Source organism: Fonsecaea pedrosoi (genome assembly GCF_000835455.1).
Source record: "Fonsecaea pedrosoi CBS 271.37 unplaced genomic scaffold supercont1.2, whole genome shotgun sequence".
NCBI classification, from domain to species: Eukaryota; Fungi; Ascomycota; class Eurotiomycetes; order Chaetothyriales; family Herpotrichiellaceae; genus Fonsecaea; species Fonsecaea pedrosoi.
In genome coordinates, this window is record NW_013550614.1 from 2,765,941 (window position 1) to 2,783,391 (window position 17,451).

At 53.4% G+C, this 17,451-nt stretch overlaps 6 protein-coding genes across 6 annotated transcripts; 4 read left to right on the plus strand and 2 right to left on the minus strand.

The window, feature by feature from the left end:
• Positions 1-306: 306 nt before the first annotated feature.
• On the plus strand, positions 307-3,460 carry Z517_02946 (uncharacterized protein; the record flags this gene model as incomplete). The annotated part of the gene is made up of 3 exons (XM_013432054.1): positions 307-361; positions 417-3,194; positions 3,276-3,460. The coding sequence occupies 3 exons, from the start codon at positions 307-309 to the stop codon at positions 3,458-3,460; spliced, it is 3,018 nt and encodes a 1,005-aa protein (XP_013287508.1).
• Positions 3,461-4,487: 1,027 nt separating this feature from the next.
• Z517_02947 (uncharacterized protein) lies at positions 4,488-4,832 on the minus strand (the record flags this gene model as incomplete). The annotated part of the gene is made up of 1 exon (XM_013432055.1): positions 4,488-4,832. One exon carries the CDS (start codon positions 4,830-4,832, stop codon positions 4,488-4,490), a length of 345 nt encoding a protein of 114 aa, XP_013287509.1.
• A 459-nt stretch (positions 4,833-5,291) lies between these two features.
• Positions 5,292-6,275, minus strand: Z517_02948 (uncharacterized protein; the record flags this gene model as incomplete). Its single annotated transcript, XM_013432056.1, has 1 exon — positions 5,292-6,275. The coding sequence occupies one exon, from the start codon at positions 6,273-6,275 to the stop codon at positions 5,292-5,294; it is 984 nt and encodes a 327-aa protein (XP_013287510.1).
• Positions 6,276-7,541: 1,266 nt separating this feature from the next.
• Positions 7,542-8,184, plus strand: Z517_02949 (uncharacterized protein; the record flags this gene model as incomplete). The annotated part of the gene is made up of 2 exons (XM_013432057.1): positions 7,542-7,692; positions 7,790-8,184. The coding sequence occupies 2 exons, from the start codon at positions 7,542-7,544 to the stop codon at positions 8,182-8,184; spliced, it is 546 nt and encodes a 181-aa protein (XP_013287511.1).
• Positions 8,185-9,177: 993 nt separating this feature from the next.
• Positions 9,178-11,896, plus strand: Z517_02950 (uncharacterized protein; the record flags this gene model as incomplete). The annotated part of the gene is made up of 3 exons (XM_013432058.1): positions 9,178-9,341; positions 9,398-10,360; positions 10,459-11,896. 3 exons carry the CDS (start codon positions 9,178-9,180, stop codon positions 11,894-11,896), a joined length of 2,565 nt encoding a protein of 854 aa, XP_013287512.1.
• A 2,483-nt stretch (positions 11,897-14,379) lies between these two features.
• On the plus strand, positions 14,380-16,901 carry Z517_02951 (uncharacterized protein; the record flags this gene model as incomplete). The annotated part of the gene is made up of 2 exons (XM_013432059.1): positions 14,380-14,507; positions 14,663-16,901. 2 exons carry the CDS (start codon positions 14,380-14,382, stop codon positions 16,899-16,901), a joined length of 2,367 nt encoding a protein of 788 aa, XP_013287513.1.
• Positions 16,902-17,451: the final 550 nt, after the last annotated feature.

Below are 17,451 nucleotides of genomic sequence, written 5' to 3' on the forward strand. Positions count from 1 at the left end.
AAGTCGAGGTGCGCAAGGCTGTGGCGCAGCTCGGCAAGGCTGGGCTGTTTCTTGGCGAACCGTTGCTAGGAAACGGGTGGCCCGGCCATTTCGGGATCCCCCAAACACGCCGCCAACTGCAGCCCGTCCCATCATTGGGGGCTCTCTCGCATATTCGTATGCAACCACCCTACTTGTTCACCACTCCTTACAAACTCTGTACCACGCATAGCTAATCGCAATCTTGACGATTCTTGATCAAACTTCTGCATCTCTGTTATACACTACGACCAAAAGACCATCCATACATTACTAGGGCCTGGCACGATGCCGCCAGGCACTGCGTCGGAATTGGGTGCCCCTCCATCTGTGCCGTTGAGCTGTAGGTAGCTGCCGTCACGGGCATCTGAACCCAGGACTAATTGCTGAGCCGACAGTTTCAAACAACTTCTGGGGACGAGATGACGCCGGCGTCGACCCCCTCCTTACCCGCATGCAAAATGCCAAAACCACCTGCGACGAACTGAAGGCCTTTTACAATGCACGAGCCGCGTTGGAGGAAGATTACGCAAAAAAGCTGCTGAGTCTGTCGCGGAAGCCACTGGGCAGCGTCGAACAGGGGACCTTGCGGGCGAGCTTGGACGTCGCCAGAGGAGAGACCGAGTCCATGGGCAAGCAGCATGCACTGATCGCCCAGCAAATGAGATCCGAGCTCGAGGAGCCGCTGGCAGCGTTTACGGGCGGGATCAAGGAGCGTCGCAAGATCGTGCAGAACGGGATCGAGAGACTGCTGAAAACGAAACAAGCACAGACCGCCCACGTCAACAAATGTCGGGACAGGTACGAGCAGGACTGCCTGCGCGTCAAGGGTTATCTGGCTCAGGGCCACATGGTCATGGGGCAGGAAGAGCGGAAGAACAAGGCCAAGCTCGAAAAGACGCAGATCAACATGGCCACCAACTCGAATGAATACGAAGCCGCCATCAAGGTTCTGGAGGAGACGACAGGCCGGTGGAACAAAGAGTGGAAGGCCGCGTGCGACAAGTTCCAAGATCTCGAAGAAGAACGCCTCGACTTTACAAAGTCGTCTCTCTGGGCTTTTGCAAACATTGCCTCGACGGTGTGCGTCTCGGACGATGCGTCCTGCGAGAAGATCAGACTTGCACTGGAGAACTGCGAGGTTGAAAAGGACATTTCCTGCTTCATCAAAACCTGCGGGACGGGTCAAGAGATTCCTGATCCCCCTCGATACATCAACTTCTGTCGAGGAGACGTGGATACGGCATCTGAGGTTTCGGAAGACGAGAACTACTCGGTTGCCCAGTTTTCACGGACCACAAATCCCGCGTTCAGATCATCTTCACCAACTCATTCAACTTCTACAAAGCCCAGATCCAGCCAAACTCCTGAGCGCCGATACTCGGAAGAACCAACAAGACCAGAGGAGGACGATATGCCGACACCGTCTAATGGAAACAGTGGACGGCCCCCGCCGTTGAACTACAAGCATCCAGGACCAAATGTGCCCCCGAACTACTCACCCAGTCAACATGGCGATGTGCCGCAGGTGCCACACAATCAGTATCCGACTGACGGCATGACCATGTTCTGCAGAGCCGACGTCCCCTCGGCTGCAAGTTCTGCTGTATCCTCGAACACTCGCCCCGACAGTAGGGACGACATAAGCGAGTATTCTGCACCAAGCTCGTTCACGAGTGCGGAGCTTAGCTCTGGCGCTGCTTCACCTACCAAAGGGCCCCCCGTCAACGGCATTGAATTGCCTGGAATGGCGTCACCTGAGAAATCCGTCCAGAAGAAGAGGTCTGTTTTCTTCTCCAACAGTCCCTTCCGCAGAAAGTCCAGGAAAGAGCACGAACCTCCTCAGCATATCAGCAGCTCCTCCAACCGCAATACTTGGAACGGAGCCTCAGGCACCAGCACTCGCATAAATCTCAATCCCACCGTGACCAGCGCGCAGTCGAGTCCTAACAAATCTTCGGCCCGTCAAGCACCCAGCTACTTCAACAGAAACGCAGTCGACATGGCACCCGAAGGCGAAGAAGCTGCTGACCCTCGAGCAAGCTTCCAGTTGAGTGTGGGCAACAATGTCTTCGACGTGGCCAGCCCAGACGGTGCCCAAGATTCAACGCCCAAAGCAAGCACCGCAAATAGGCGCAGCCAATTCATGCCGCCACCGTCGGTAGCGGGCAACGAGCTGATGCACGACCCTATAGCCCAGGCACTGGCAGATCTCAAGTTGACCGCCGGTGCCTCCACAGCCATGGCCAAACAATCGAGTACACGGGTAGCCGTGGATCGTTATCACGGAGTGACGACCCCTGCACCTGACCAAGAACCGGCTACTCGACCAGGAGTACTGAGTGCTGAGAGTCAAGCCCGTCTGGCTGCACAGAGAGGAACACCTCCACCTGCCTACGACACTGCCGGCCCAGCATCTATGGCAGGGGGGAGAACGCAGAGCGCCCTTGGAGTCCCTCAGCCAGCACATACTAAGAGAGAGATGCTTAATCGCACGGAGACGTGGGGCACTAGGGGAGGGCCCCCTCAAGCCCAGCCATCAAGACCGGGTACAAGAGATGGGCGGAGGAGTCCTGGACCAGGGATGATGAGAGCGGCAAGTCCTCAACCTCAACCTCAAAGCCAACATCCTCCCCGTGCCAGAAGCCCGGCTCCCGGCGTCATCCCCCGTGCTGTGAGCCCTCAACCACAGCAGGCTCAGAGATATCAGCCGAGGTCGAGAAGTCCAGCACCTCCCATGGCCCCTAGAGCGGCAAGCCCGAACCCGGCAATGATGTCAGGAGGACGACCTGGGGCTCAGCAATATCGGGCAGCCTCGCCGAATCCTTATGGAGGATCACGAGGTCAAGCCTCAAGACAAAGTACTGGCATGGAGATGCAATTGAGCAATCAAGAGCCGGGGCGCTACGACGGATCTGGTGGTAGTGGACGAAGTCGCCAGGGCATGATGCGGCCCAACTCTAGTTTTGGTGGCGATCGGTATGCGCAGCAACAAACTCAGCAGCAACAGTTCCAACCTCCATCGCAAGGGTACGATAGCCGGCAAAGAGGCGGAGGTGCAAATGGAGGGGGTATGGATATTGAGCTGAGGCGAGAGAGGAGCAAAAGTCTCGCGGCGATCCCGTACCGAGCAGGTGCTCCTCCAGAGCAACGTCAGCAGCGAGTATTGCATTATGGTAAGTCAACAATGACCCATCAGAGATTTTCGAGTAGAGACTTCGACTTGGAAAACAACTTGCTGACGATAGTCTTTACAGCGAGGGCAATGTACAGCTACACAGCGGCGATTCCCGAAGAGCTGTCTTTCTCCAAAGGCGACATTCTCGCAGTATTGCGGCTTCAGGACGACGGATGGTGGGAGGCAGAGGTGAAGGAGAGTGCGAGGGGGATGAACATAGGGGGGATCGGATTGGTGCCCAGCAATTACTTGCAACGGTGCTGATTTCAAAATCTCTGGTGAAGGTGTAGATAACGCAAAGTGCTATGGTGACGGACATGACCCAGATATCAGCATCTGCTTGGTTGGATATTATCGGAATGGGATCAGGTTTGTACGATATTCGACACTACCACCACCGCGTGAGTTTTGGGGCTTGATCTGGTTTGGCGCTATCTGGATTCGATTGGATCGGGTCGACCGGTCCTTGAGCGTGCGAGCTGCTTGTCTGTACCTACCTACCTACCTACCTACCTACCTATTTACCTAGGTATGTTACTCGGTGCGCGGATCATAACACGAGATTTGGGTAGCGATCAATGATATGAATGGTCAGGTCAGATCAGGTCGAGACGAGATTAGACGAGGCGAGGCGACGCGTGGGGATCTACCAGGTACTTACTTATTGACTGACTGACTGACTGACTGACTGACAATGTCTTTTCACTGTCTCGTCGTTCGTTATATGGTAGAGTGGGGTGGGTAGGGTAGGGTAAGATAGATATACCTCCCTCGTACGAGTGAGTATACGAGTATCTAGGTGACTAGGTGATTAGGGTACGGAGCGATCGATCGATTGTTGATTAGACTAGACTAGAAGACTATGTCTGTATCCTTGCTTGCCACCTTTGTGCGTCTTTCTTTCTGGGATTTCGTAGCATGCATGACGTGATATTTGCTGGACTGGACCGGACTGGACAGAACAGGACAGGACAGGAAAGGGCGTTACGGATGGGCGGGAGTTACAAACAAACAAACAAATAACCCCGTGTTCCATCCATCCCCTTTCCTGTGTCTATCTCGAGATGGATTGATGAGCCGCAATCGGAACTGTATCTGGATCTGGATCGTGGCCTGGCTTGACCCTGTTGTTCTCCCAAAAAAGTTCAAGTCCACAGACAGCACCATGCACCAAATTCAGAGTTCAGGGTCCAAAGTGCGAGTGCTCATACAACGAGAACCTGTCCGTCCCTGTTCGAGCCATGCTGAGCATCTCGTCCCGCCGATCTAGGTGTCTTGAAGATGACCCTGATCACCGCCCGTGGCCTGACCCCTGATCCTTATCCTGACCCGGGCTCTGAGCCTGATTCTGACTCTGACCCTGACCTTGATGACCTTGATCAATCACATCGGTGTGGCAGTTATTGTTGTCGTTGATGTTGTTCTTGTTGCTGCCGATCTCGTTGTTACTCATGTTGATATTGGTTGCGGTATCCGGCGTCAGCTTCAAGAACTGGCACCCGCTTTTGTCATCGAAGCTACTGTTGTCCTTGGAGTTTGGCCCGGTAATGTAACCATCGAGGATCCCTTTTGCCGATGATGACCCATCATTCACGGTGCTTGATCGCTCAACGGGGATGAGTTTCAAAAAGGGCATTTTGCTCTACCTCTCTCTGTCTCTGTCTCGGTCGATCTCGGGTATGTGTGTGTGTGCTGGCTCTTCTGTTGTTCTTCTCTTTTGTTTTCGTTCTGTCCGTGGCGATGCTTGCGCCCAAGTGGTAAAGAGCCCTGTCAGTGTATGGTAGCTTCTTTCGGATCCTTGCTTTTCTGTGGTGGCGTCGACAGACAGGTAGGCAGCACGGTCAAGCTCAAGGTCGTGTCGAGGGCGATAGCAATGACACAGACAGATGAAAAATGGAAGAAAAGCGTCAAACTCTTTCTTCAACAAGAGGTGTTCCCATGCCGGGTGCAGAGCAGTGAATGGTTGTCACCAGCACGCAGGCAGAAAGTGTTGTTTCACACACACACAACATGGATCACAAGGCAGTGGAGTTCCCCACGCGGATGTTTCTCGTGTGGTCGTTTGTCACTGCCCTGTTATATTCAAGGCCAGGACCTATCGAAAGAGCAGAGTCCAGACAATGCCGCCTCCAAACATGCCAGCCACTGTGATGTAGCTGCTCAAGCCCATGGTGGCCATGCCCGAGATGCCATGTCCACTGGCACATCCCCCGGCCATTCTCGCGCCGAATATCATGGTAAACCCCCCAATAAGAGCGGCAAGGGGGTTGATGACTGGCCCTCCCGCCTCAGACACAGCCGGTATGAATTGCGAAATGATTTTGGCGCCGCCGATGACACCGCTGGCAAAGACGATGTTTGACAAGCCAGGCCCTGCGGTCCCGTCCACGACACTCCAGATATACTTTCCAATATCTTCATACGCACCCGATACACCCAGGGTCTTCCGAGTAAACAGGACCGAGGTCGCTTGCGCCACGCCGATGAGAAGGCCACCGATGATAGGGTTGAGCCAGTAATCCCTAGTAGGTCCCAGGTACGTTGCAGCACCGATCATGACGAGACACAGGGCCTCATACAGGAGAATCATCGAGTTGGTGGACAGGCCGAGCTTCTCCTGCACAGAGTGCGGAGCAGGACCGGCCGAGGCGCTCGCAGGTGTCGTTCGTTTGATATGCTGCGCCGACTTGACAAAGGCCATCGCTCCCAAGATACAGCCAGCGGCAACGGCCGGTGCAGATTTCACACCCATCGCCAGCTGCACAAGAACAGTGCCCGGACAGGCGCCGGTCAAGGCCATGCCGATACCGTGCAAAAGTCCGCCAATGAGGTTTGCATCGTATTTCATGAACCAGCCGTACGTCGAATCCGACCGAGGCGAGAGTTTGGCGTACTTTGCTCGATTCGCCCAGTAAACAATCAACGCACTGCAAGCGCTGGCAGCGATGAAGCTCTTCATCATATGGAAATTGCCCAGCTGGAGTTGTGTGATGATGACAGAGGGCGAATATACTCCCGAGGCAGCCAAAGCGGCACCGAAGATGCCGCCACTTGCAGCGCTCATCAAAAGGGAAGACATGGCTGATCGTCTCTGGCTGTCTGTGTGCTAGGAATTGGGATGATTGAACTCTTGCTGGGAAGCCAGGGAATACGAGTAGTCGTTGGAATTTGGAGACATGTTATTCGAGATATCTGGAAATGCTTTTTTTCTCTTTGCGTGGCTTGCCAGGGCGAGGCTTGGAGCCCGAGAGTAGCAATAGAGCCCGACATTGATGCTGCTAGGCTCACGCTAAAGCAGGACCCAGCAGCTCGCCACGAGGTCAGTTTAGCTTTCCAATTCCCCCCAATTTTGGAGCATTTTGGTCAGTGGTGGAAAATAGCCTTCCAGTCCCCGAGGACGCCGTCAAAACCCACCTTTGTTGATGAATTTTTTGGGGCAAGGGATATTGGTCCCCATAGCTCACATCATGATTCAGAATGATAGACAGCTAGGACGATCGAGGTCCCCGTCAGGAAAGGAGAAGGATCTCAAGTCTCAAGCAATCCCCCGAAGACACCGTTTGTCCACCAGAGACGGCGATGCAGACGGGTTCTTGCCATGATTGTTTGCGTGTATCCGATCCGCGTCATAGACTTTTTGCTTTGCTCCTGGGCGCTGGGTAGGGCTTCTCGCTTAGGTATTGGGCGCGGGGAGTTGTTGGTGGGAGGGCACGTAGGGGCAAATTGGTCACTCTCACCCTTCGTATTCGCGCGGGGCATCGTGTGGACTGAACACAAATAAACACTTGCTCGGCGACTTCGGTAAAAGGGGGTGCCTGGAATGGCTTGAGGTGCGACGGAAGTGGTAAAACGTCTTTCGGCATGGATAGCTACCCGTGATTCGGTGGTAAGAGAGTTGAAGTGGAGGGAGAAGATAATCTGAGGTTGGAAAAAAAGACGAGAAGGCCTGGTGGCCTTTACGGTGACCTGCAGGGGAGGGTCAATAGGTGGGACAACACTGGTCTTGATTCCCCTGCAAACATCACCACATGCACTTGTATACCTGATGCTCCTCATAATGCCAAACCTGAGGAATTCATCTTTGTTGATGCTTTGACGCGAAAGCTGTGTGAAGCATGTACTGCGCAAGGGGCTTGATGCTGCCCTGCGCCACGAGATCTGATCTGTATGATCGCTGATCGTCCCAGCAAACCCGATCGGGTCGCCTTACAGCACATAATACATCTAGGCCCGAAACGAGGCAGTCATACTTTTATATCGTCATCGAACCTCCAGAGAACATGGTCAAGCTCAGCCCCCAGAATTTAAGTCACCATCTTGTTGTCTACCGAGGACGTCTCTTTCAATGGCTGCGAAAATCAAGTTGAACGTCCAGAATTTCCCACGCCCTCCCTTGCTGGAGAAAACACCAAGGCACTTGGTGCTGAGATGGAACGGACAGACCCTGGCCGACACCAAATCGGCGTACTGGGTCTTGGAAACTACACATCCTCCAAGTGAGTCCAGTCTTGCTCTGGAAGTATTAGGCACCTACGGGGAATACATCCCTGTCCAGCCGAATCACAATTGATAAAGAATAATCTACTGGTGCAGCCTATTATCTTCCCCGAAACTCCGTCTCGGACTCCTTCAAGCTCACCCAGGTCCCCGAGAAGGCATCGCTCTGTGAATGGAAAGGCCGAGCCACATATTGGGATTTGACGGACAAGTCGACAGGCCAGACGGTTACGAACAAGATCTGGAGTTATGAGTCGCCAACCCCGGCTTTCACAAGCATCAAGGGATATTTGTCCTTTTATGCCAGCGGCATGCCGTGGGAATGCTTCGTCGACGATGAGAAGGTCGCTCCTCAAGAAGGTGAGCAACCGACTGAAACCACGTGGCGGCCGAACCTGATCCCCCTCTTTATAGGCGACTACTATGGTGGATGGGTGACCAGTGAACTCGAGGGCCCCATGAAAGGAGGCCCTGGGACATGGGGTTGGTAGTTGTTATGGGTTACCAAGTGTCCAATGCACTATTAAGAGGTCATTTCTATTACCACAGTACATGCACTCTCATGTGTCTCATCCAGCTCTTGTCTGCGGCGGCGCACCTTCTTCTGGTGTTATAGAGATTATGTTTCGAGCCCGTATACGTATCAGATCGGAGGTCGGTGAGATAGTTCCTGCGCAGAAGGAGGAAATTGGGGTTTCTCTAGGATGGCTGGCGGCATTATTGGTTGGGATGACTTCGCACATCCAGCACATGCGCCCTTTCGCGCACGCATGTCAGGGGTCAGCCGTTGTGATGCTGCGTTCAAAACTGCAAGTCGAACAGACAAGCAAGTAAGCATTCATCATACTGCTGATTCCATAGAGTGAAAGAAGCGAAAAGGGCTGAGATCTCCGCTGCCACAAGCAAGGATGTTCCAGTGCTGCGAAGCAATGCGGGAAGAAGTGACTCGCTGCCGCAGTGCTCAATACACTAGACTGACGCTTTTCCCTCTTCGACGCGGAGGTCTCTCCCTCCGATGTGCAACTATGTACTAGGCCCTCCGGTATAAATTCTCCGATTGGACTCTCGGTTAACCTCGCTATACCGTCATAATCCCTCCCACCACGTCTCCATGCCACTTTCGATGCCTTCCGCCTCGCTCAATGCGGGTAATTGATCGTAGACTGGGTCATGCGTTGCTCATCTGCGCTTTAGCATTGCTCTGTGACAGAGATTCTCGCGTCGCGGCATTGCCTCCGTTGTCAGATCCAGTGGGTGAAGTGGATTCTTTTCTTTGATCCCTACGAGGTCGTACGCCGTGTTGCGTGGCGGTTGAAACCTTTTCAGTTCTCCAACTCCCCTACCAGAGCTTCTCTCTTTCCATGTTTAAAGAATTCTAGAAGTCTTTCTGCTTGCAGATAACTTCCTGCCTTATTGCTTCTTCTTGTGTAGTTTCTCTTTTTTTCTCTCTTCTTTCAAGGTAACGATACGGTCCTTAGAAGCCCATGGGGGACATGTCCGGGGTCGACGACCTGTTGGTGCCGATGGAGGTCATTGACTTATCCCTGGGGTGGTCGTTTAAACAGAGTGATGATGTTGGTGAGAATGCCTGGTATCCAGTCAAGAAGGTCCCTTCCACCGTGCACCAGGATTTGATCGACAACAAGAAGTGTGTAATGTGGCATCCCCCGACAACCGGCCAAAGCTGATGTAGACACCCACCAGACTGGATGATCCCTTTGTCGGATTCAACGAGATCAAGGCAGAGTGGGTAGGGTTGAAATCATGGACCTACCGGACCAGGCTCGTCAGCCCCTCGGTGCCGCGAGGCTCCAAAGCCGTACTTGCCTTTGATGGTCTCGACACGTTTGCTCATGTCAAGCTAGACGGCAAAACCATCCTGAAAAGCGACAACATGTTCCTGCCACACCGAGTCGACGTCACAGACCTCATTCAATCCACATCAGATCACAGCTTGGAGATCGAATTCGAACCCGCCTTCCTGAAGGCCAGGGAAATCAAAGATCAGCATCCGGAGCATAAATTCATTTGTTTTAATGGTGACTCTGCACGTCTGGCCGTGAGGAAAGCACAGTACCACTGGGGGTGGGACTGGGGGCCTCTCCTGATGTGTGCTGGCATCTGGAGACCTGTTCGTCTGGAGATGTATTCCATCAGGATAGCCGATCTGCGGACCGATATCACCATCTCAGACGACCATAAGCTCGCCACAATCCAGGCCTCGGCCGAGATTGAAGGACTCGAGGACCAGCATGGCCATGTCAAAGTCGACTTCGCCGTCAGTCTGGGAGATACCAAGATTCTGTCAAGCCAGGCAAACCTCGTGTCGGGGAAGAGGGCCACTGCCCACCTTAACGTGTCCGATCCGCAGTTATGGATGCCCAACGGGTATGGGCAACAGCACCTGTACACTGTGACTGTCACGATTTCGACGACGGACGAGATGGTGTTGCACCGTGAGTCTCGACGTATTGGTCTACGCAAGGTTGAACTCGTCCAGGAGCCAGACTCTCATGGAAAGTCGTTTTATTTCCGGGTCAACGATGTCGAAATCTTCTGCGGTGGCTCATGTTGGATTCCCACCGATAGCTTCTTGACAAACGTCACGGCCGAGAAATATCGAGCATGGATCGAGCTGATGGTGCCCGCGAACCAGAAAATGATCAGGTAATACAGAACAAAACTTCATCCACCCCGAAACCACCCGACCGCTACTTAATTTCGTCGTCCTTTGGTGGAATTTGAAGCTAACGGGTGTGGCCTAGAGTCTGGGGAGGCGGGATTTACGAAGACGACGCCTTCTACGACGCCTGCGACGAGTTGGGGATCATGGTGTGGCAGGATTTCATGTTTGGTTGCGGCAACTATCCCTGCTTCCCAGAAATACTCAAGTCGATCGAGGCCGAGGCCGTGGCCAATGTTCGACGAATCCGCCATCACCCATGCGTGGTGATTTTCGCCGGGAACAACGAAGACTACCAAGTGCAGGAGTCTGCCCATTTGACCTACGACTATGACGACAAGAACGAGGAACACTGGCTCAAATCGGATTTCCCAGCACGCTACATCTACGAGTCACTACTGCCGAGAGTTTCTGCGGCGGAGGCGCCCTGGATTCCATATCATCCGGGATCGCCATGGGGGGATGGCAAGATCAGCTCGGACCCAACGGTCGGGGACATGCATCAATGGAATGTCTGGCATGGGACGCAGGAGAAGTACCAAATCTTCGACTCGTTGGGAGGACGTTTCAATTCCGAGTTCGGCATGGAGGCATTCCCGCACATTGCGACCATCAAGTCGTTTGTTGAGAAGGACGAGGATCTCTATCCGCAAAGTCATGTACTAGATTTCCACAACAAAGCCGATGGCCACGAAAGGCGAATTGCCACGTACCTAGTGGAGAATGTGAGGACCGCGACCGACCTCGAGGCGTACATCCACCTCACCCAGCTGATCCAATGCGAAGCTCTGATGTTTGGCTACCGCGGCTGGCGGAAACAATGGGGGGACGGCCGACATTGTGGAGGAGCCCTGGTGTGGCAACTCAACGATTGCTGGCCAGTGACTAGTTGGTCGATTGTCGACTACTACCTAAGGAGAAAACCGGCGTATTATGCCATGGCGCGCGTTCTAGCCCCGGTGGCGGTCGGAATTCGTCGATCTCACCACGACTGGAGTGTGACACACGCCCGCGAACCCCGGACGCAGGATTGGGAGTTGTGGGTCGTCAGTGCGAAGCTGACCGACATCATTGCGGATGTGGAGGTCAGGTTCGTGTCCGTCCGCACAGGCCTGGAGATCAAGGACAAGATTGTGAAGAAAGGAATCAAAGTCAAAGCCAACACAACTACCGACGTTCTCAAGGGGCAGGTCGACAATTTCCAGGAGGAGCCCCATGTCCTGGCCGCCCGGATATGGGTCGACGGCACATTGGTTGCTCGTGACACTGATTGGCCGCAGCCTCTAAAATATCTCCAGTTTCCCGAGCGAAACGTCAAGGTCGAGGTGGTGGGTGACGAGATGCATGTCTCTGCAGACAGGCCGGTCAAGTGTCTTGTGTTTGAGGAACGCGAAGGGTGTCATCTAAGCGACAGCGCTATTGACTTGGTGCCTAATGACCAGCAGATTATCCGAGTGCGAGGGCTCAAGGCTGGAGAACAACCACTCAACTGGACATATTTGGGGGCTGGGGAGCAGTAAGACAGGTGCAGTCATGGCCCCTGGAAGCCGAGGTTACGATGCATGAGACCAGACCAGGGCACGCAAGAGATGCCCAAGAGGGATGTTGCATATTCACTTGACAAATGGAAAGCAGCCAGGGGGCTAACTGATCTCATTCGGCCCGAGGAGAAGTTGATTTCGAGATGGGGTGAAGTTCACCTTGCTGAGGCGAACAGTCAGCCTGATGGCATGACTCTCGCTCTTCTTTTCCAGGAAGACGAGGAAGGCTGGGTAGAGGGACAAGCAGCCAGACACAACAGCAACCCAAAAGTTCTCTCTTTGACCGGTAGAATGTCGGCATGGAAGAGGCCAGTCTTATGTAATGTTGACGATGTTACATGGCTTCTTGAGTCGGGTCGGGGACAGAGAAATCTTCCGCGTATACGGGGTACCTGGGCGATTCGTCAGGCTCACTTTCCTCTCTCTTCAAATAGACTGATCCCTAGAGGATGGCTCAGCCGGGTTTGTGCATCCAACCATCTTTCAGGGACTCCCGTAGCTTGCCGATTGCTTGTCGCACAAGGCAAAAAGAAAAGCCCATTGGATGCCAATTGATATAATTCTAGAAGAGGTAGTGGTGGCATTTCTGCGCAATGGAGCCGTTGGAAGATATTCGGCAGATTGGGTATCGCAGCACCCAAAAAAGGCCCCGCCGGTTAAAGCTAAACGGACGCATGGAAGCTCTTGTCTTAGTCCCAATGGCGGCTAAATAGGTGATTCACGGGCTCGGCGAGGCTGGTTTGTGTGGTTAGGGGCCGTTATCCTTCATGCTAGAGGAGATTTGGGAGGGCGAGAGATGACACCTTGAATGAGGGTGGTGTGGTCAGGTCTGTTGGAAGAATATGAGGTGTCTGTCGTAGTTGTTTCATCAATCAGCAAGCCATGTGGATAGCGGGACAGCAGATGGTACTTGACAGAGGGGACTGATATGAGGGAAGCAGGTGCACATGGTGGAGGTGGAGATGGCAATGAGAATGGCGTTGAAGCCTCTGGCAATGGTGATGGTGATGGGCGATAGCGATGTGGATGTTTGAGGGAAGAGGATGTGGAGGCGGTCAGGGGCCAAGGCCAAACCACGAAGCTCCCCACAATCTGCGGGCGCAGGCACCCACAGGCACTGAGTGCGTGAGGTGCAGTGAGAGCGCAGGGAGTGACTGGTCCGCAGATCCATCATCAGCATCATCCATCCATCCATCAAGGATTCCTCAGACGAATACCACCTCCTACTAGTCAATGCCTCTCTTTTTCCGACATTACGCACTTACGGACAATAATGTACAGTAGCATGTATGTACCACCAGTACCGCCTATTCCCACTTTATCACTCATCAAATTACCACCCACACGTACTACCTACTTTGCTACCCCCCTTCACCACCCCCTCCTATCTTCCATCGACCTCGCCGAGACCTTTTCACTGGCCGTTTCGAACAACATCCAGAACTGACTGTTACATAGGACTGCCTTTACTCGCCCTTTATCCTCTCCCTGTTCTACGTTGCCTGCGCGACAGGTCGGACAAACGGTGACAAATTCACCTCGTTGGCCAGTCAAGTCGCTCAACTTCGACCCTCCATTCCTCCTACCTACAGTAGCTTTTTTCCTTAGCTCGTGTCCATCCTAATCGAACTCACTACTGCATGCACCTGAACGAGCCAATTCTGGTCCTACTTCTTCTTTTCCTTCTGGAGCCCTTCCATGGCCGTCTTGTCGACCCTGGTTACATAACGCCCAGGGCCTCCCAAACCAAACACCCCTGCTCGAGACCCTAGTCCTGCGATCATTCCCGTGGTCCATTCTTCTCCCTCTACTCTCGCCAGGGAACAAGCACACCACTCTTTGAACCTCCTGGCGCGACGTCTAGCACCAACCAGGTATCTTAGCCCGTCATGCATGTGGTTGAACTGAACCATTTCCCCGGTCAAGATTGCCCTTGTTATTCCCACAGTTTCCCCGGATTCTTCCATATGGCCAGTGGCGCGAGTTCAGGCAGTATGACCCAGCAGCATATTATGCCGCCGGTTTTCTTCTCCTCGTGGCATTGATCTCGGACAAACTCATTGTTTCTGTACACCAGAAGTCCAGTGAAAGTGATAAAGGAGGCGCTCTGCACGCGTCTGCAAGTTCTGCACCTCCCTTGCCATTCTCTGCCTAATCGACCACGCTCCACCAATCTCCTTATGAGTAGGTGTTCTGTCGATCCCTGACTACCTCGGCCTCAAGGTCATTCAGAGTATCATCGCGCCCATCTGGGAGATTCTCAGAGAAACTCCGTTCTCATACACTCAAGTCCTGGCACTCTGGGCAGCTCCCCAGGTTGCAAGGTCTCCGCGCTGTCGTGACGTCTGGTCCCGTGCGTGCTCTCGGCCAGGCCCATCTATATTAGGAGTCCATAGTGCTCGGTGGACTGCTGTTGTGTCATTCGCTAGCCGGATTTCCAGATTTCTGGTGTCCCTTTCAGGATGTTTCATACATTTGAGACTGCGCAATATCACAGCCCAGAGCAGACCGACCAAAATGCAAGCTCGGCGGCAAAGCGCAGGACCTCTACCGTGAGGGCTTGTGAGCCCTGCCGACGTCGCAAGATCAGGTGCAGTGGAGAGCATCCATGCGAAACCTGTCAATGGTACCGGAAGGCTGCGTCTTGTCATTACACCGAGCCTAGACAACGGCAGATGCCCTCCAGGCGGTGAGCAGAGTGACTTCTCGCACCTATTTTGCCAATCTCTGACATTTCATCTACAGGTCTGTTGAGAAGATCTCTCAAACGCTACAGGAATATCGAGGTATCCTACAGAAGCTCTTTCCAAATGTGCACCCAGACCAGCTGAAAGAGCTCCCTCGTGAAAGACTCGTAGAGCTCATCCAGAAGAGCAGTCCATTCCATCCCCCTTCACCTCGAACACCCAGCGTGGAGGAGAAGCCGCCTCCTGTGAATCCTGATGCTGCCAACCTCGAAAAGCTGCAACCAACGCCAGAGGACAGCAATGATGGATTTTCTGACCGCAAAACTCAGGCCCTGAAAGGCATCACGGACGACGTCAACATGCTGTCCCTGTCAGTCAACCAAAACTCATCATATCTTGGAATATCTTCCGTGATGGCGGTGCTGAGAGTCATCACTTGGCTCGATCCAGACTGCCTGACCAAATCTCCTGAGAGGAGTGCGGTTCCCACCCGGGAAGCATCACCGGCACCAGAGAATCCGAGAATGGATCCTGGTCAGACAAGAAACGACGCCACGTCGACATCTGCCTGGGACGAAATCCCCTTGATCAATGCATACTTCAGCTATGTCCACCCCTTCATACCCTTGATCGAGGAGCAAGTCTTTCGGGACACGTACATGACGGCACAAAGAACTGATTCTCGATGGCTCCTACTCTTAAACAGTGTCCTGGCCATGGGCAGCGTGGCAGCAGGGACGTCGGAGGACGCAGGTCACCACGTCTACTTTAACCGGGCGAAGCAATATCTCAACTTGGACACCTTGGATTCTGCCCATCTCGAGACTGTTCAAGCCCTTGCCATTTTGAGCGGCTTCTATCTTCATTACGTCCAGATACCCAACCAGGCAAATGCTTTGATGGGCGCCACCTTGAGAGTTGCTACCACGCTGGGACTTCATCGAGACTACACCGAGGGGGTTGGGCCCGCAAAGGTCCACAAGGCATCCTTCTCAATCGAGATGCGTCGCAGGATATGGTGGTGTACGTTCATTTTAGACGCCTGGGCCGGCAACACTCTGGGAAGACCGAGCATGGGCCGAATGAGCCACGCCATAACAGCGAAACCGCCCCAAGAGCCCATAGGTCAGTCAATGGCCATGCTAGCTCTGGTGCAGGAGAACGTTCGCTTCTGCATCATCAGCACAAGAATGGAAGATGCCCTGGCTGTTTCTCCTCTCTTGGAAGAGTATGAACGCTGTCCTCTGGACGCCCTCTATCTTGAGTGGTACAAGCATTCATCTGTGCAGGCGGACTCTTCACGTGCGACCCCCAACGAGCCTCCCGGCGTTACTGTCGTCAAGAATGTGATGAGATGGCGCTACTTGTCGAATCGAATTATTCTCCACCGCCCTGCTCTGCTCTGGTATGCCATGCGCAAGATCGCATGGGAGAGCCTCTCTCCAGAAAGGCAAGCAGCGATTGAGCTTTGTCGTGCTGTATGTGCAGATCTCATCGATGACATTGCTTCCACCTGGCGAGGTCAAAAGGAGTGTCAGATGTCTGGTTGGAACGCCACGTGGCTTCTTTATCAAGCTGTGATGGTTCCACTTCTCTCGCTCTATTCGGACCCTCACGATGTCGATGTAGTTGATAGCAGCCGCCATCAAGTCGAAGTCGCTGTGCAAGTCCTGAAGGAGCTGCAGGCCTGGTCCTCTACCGCTCGCCGGTCGTTGGAGGTCGTCATCCGGCTATATGACGCCAGCAAACGGCATTCTGCCGCCCTCCAAGAATACCAAGAGACATATCTGCCAAACAACATCGAGACACCGACGTCCTCGACCACTCCAGCTGCACAACACGCACAGTTAACGACAATGTCGGCGTCGGCAGCGTCGTCTTTCCGCCCCACCTACATTGATGTCTCATTTGCCAACACCTACGGTAACCCGGACGAGCTCAACACGGCCACTCAAGAACTGTTCATGGACAACATGTTTGACACACTGAATTGGAGTACAAGTTGGGACAGTCCCATTGGCGGGACCCCGATGATGAACGGCTGGGATTACAGCGCCATGCACCACTGGGCGGGAATCCCCCAGGCGGATGAATATTTTGGCGGATTCGGTCTGCCTGACGACCCGAGTAGCCAAATTCCTGGAGTGGTTGCAGGAACAGGGGTCGGCAGTGGGACGGACCCAGCAGGGGTCTCGTTCGATGTGGACATGCATGCCGCCGCTAATCTGGGGGACATGATGAACAGACACTATGCACCTACAAGTAGTACGGGCATGGATCATCAGCACTCGCGATGAAAGAGGCAAAAGGGGGAACCGAATGAACGCAGCCACATGTGGTTCCACATTTTGGGGATGAATGCACGTTTGTTTGCACTTTGGCGCTCTAGCGGGCGTACTGTCAAGAACCAGAACCAGAAAACAACAAGGGACGTAACAGCACGAAGAAGGCGATACAACGATTCATGAAGTGAAAGGGGGCCCAAGGGGGGTTTCTCTCACCATTCCCTTTTGGTTCTGGTTTTTGGTTTTTCATTTTTTTTTTCTACTTCCCTTTATGGGAATGCGTGGCACGGGGCGGCTGTATGAGCAATTCAGAACAGACATAGGCCATGTGCATGTTCCATATGATATGTTATCCCATCTAAGAGAAACAGTAGACTTGATGGCCGGTTCAGTGCCGAAATCTAAGCAAGACATGACATGACATGACAGGATTACTCTGTGATTTCTCTTTCTTTCTTTCCCCACCCGTCCACCTACATTTACATACATCTATAATTCTGTATCTCTAGATTCTAATAGGTAACTTCTTCTTCCACATTGACTTCCATTCAAGTTTAGGTTT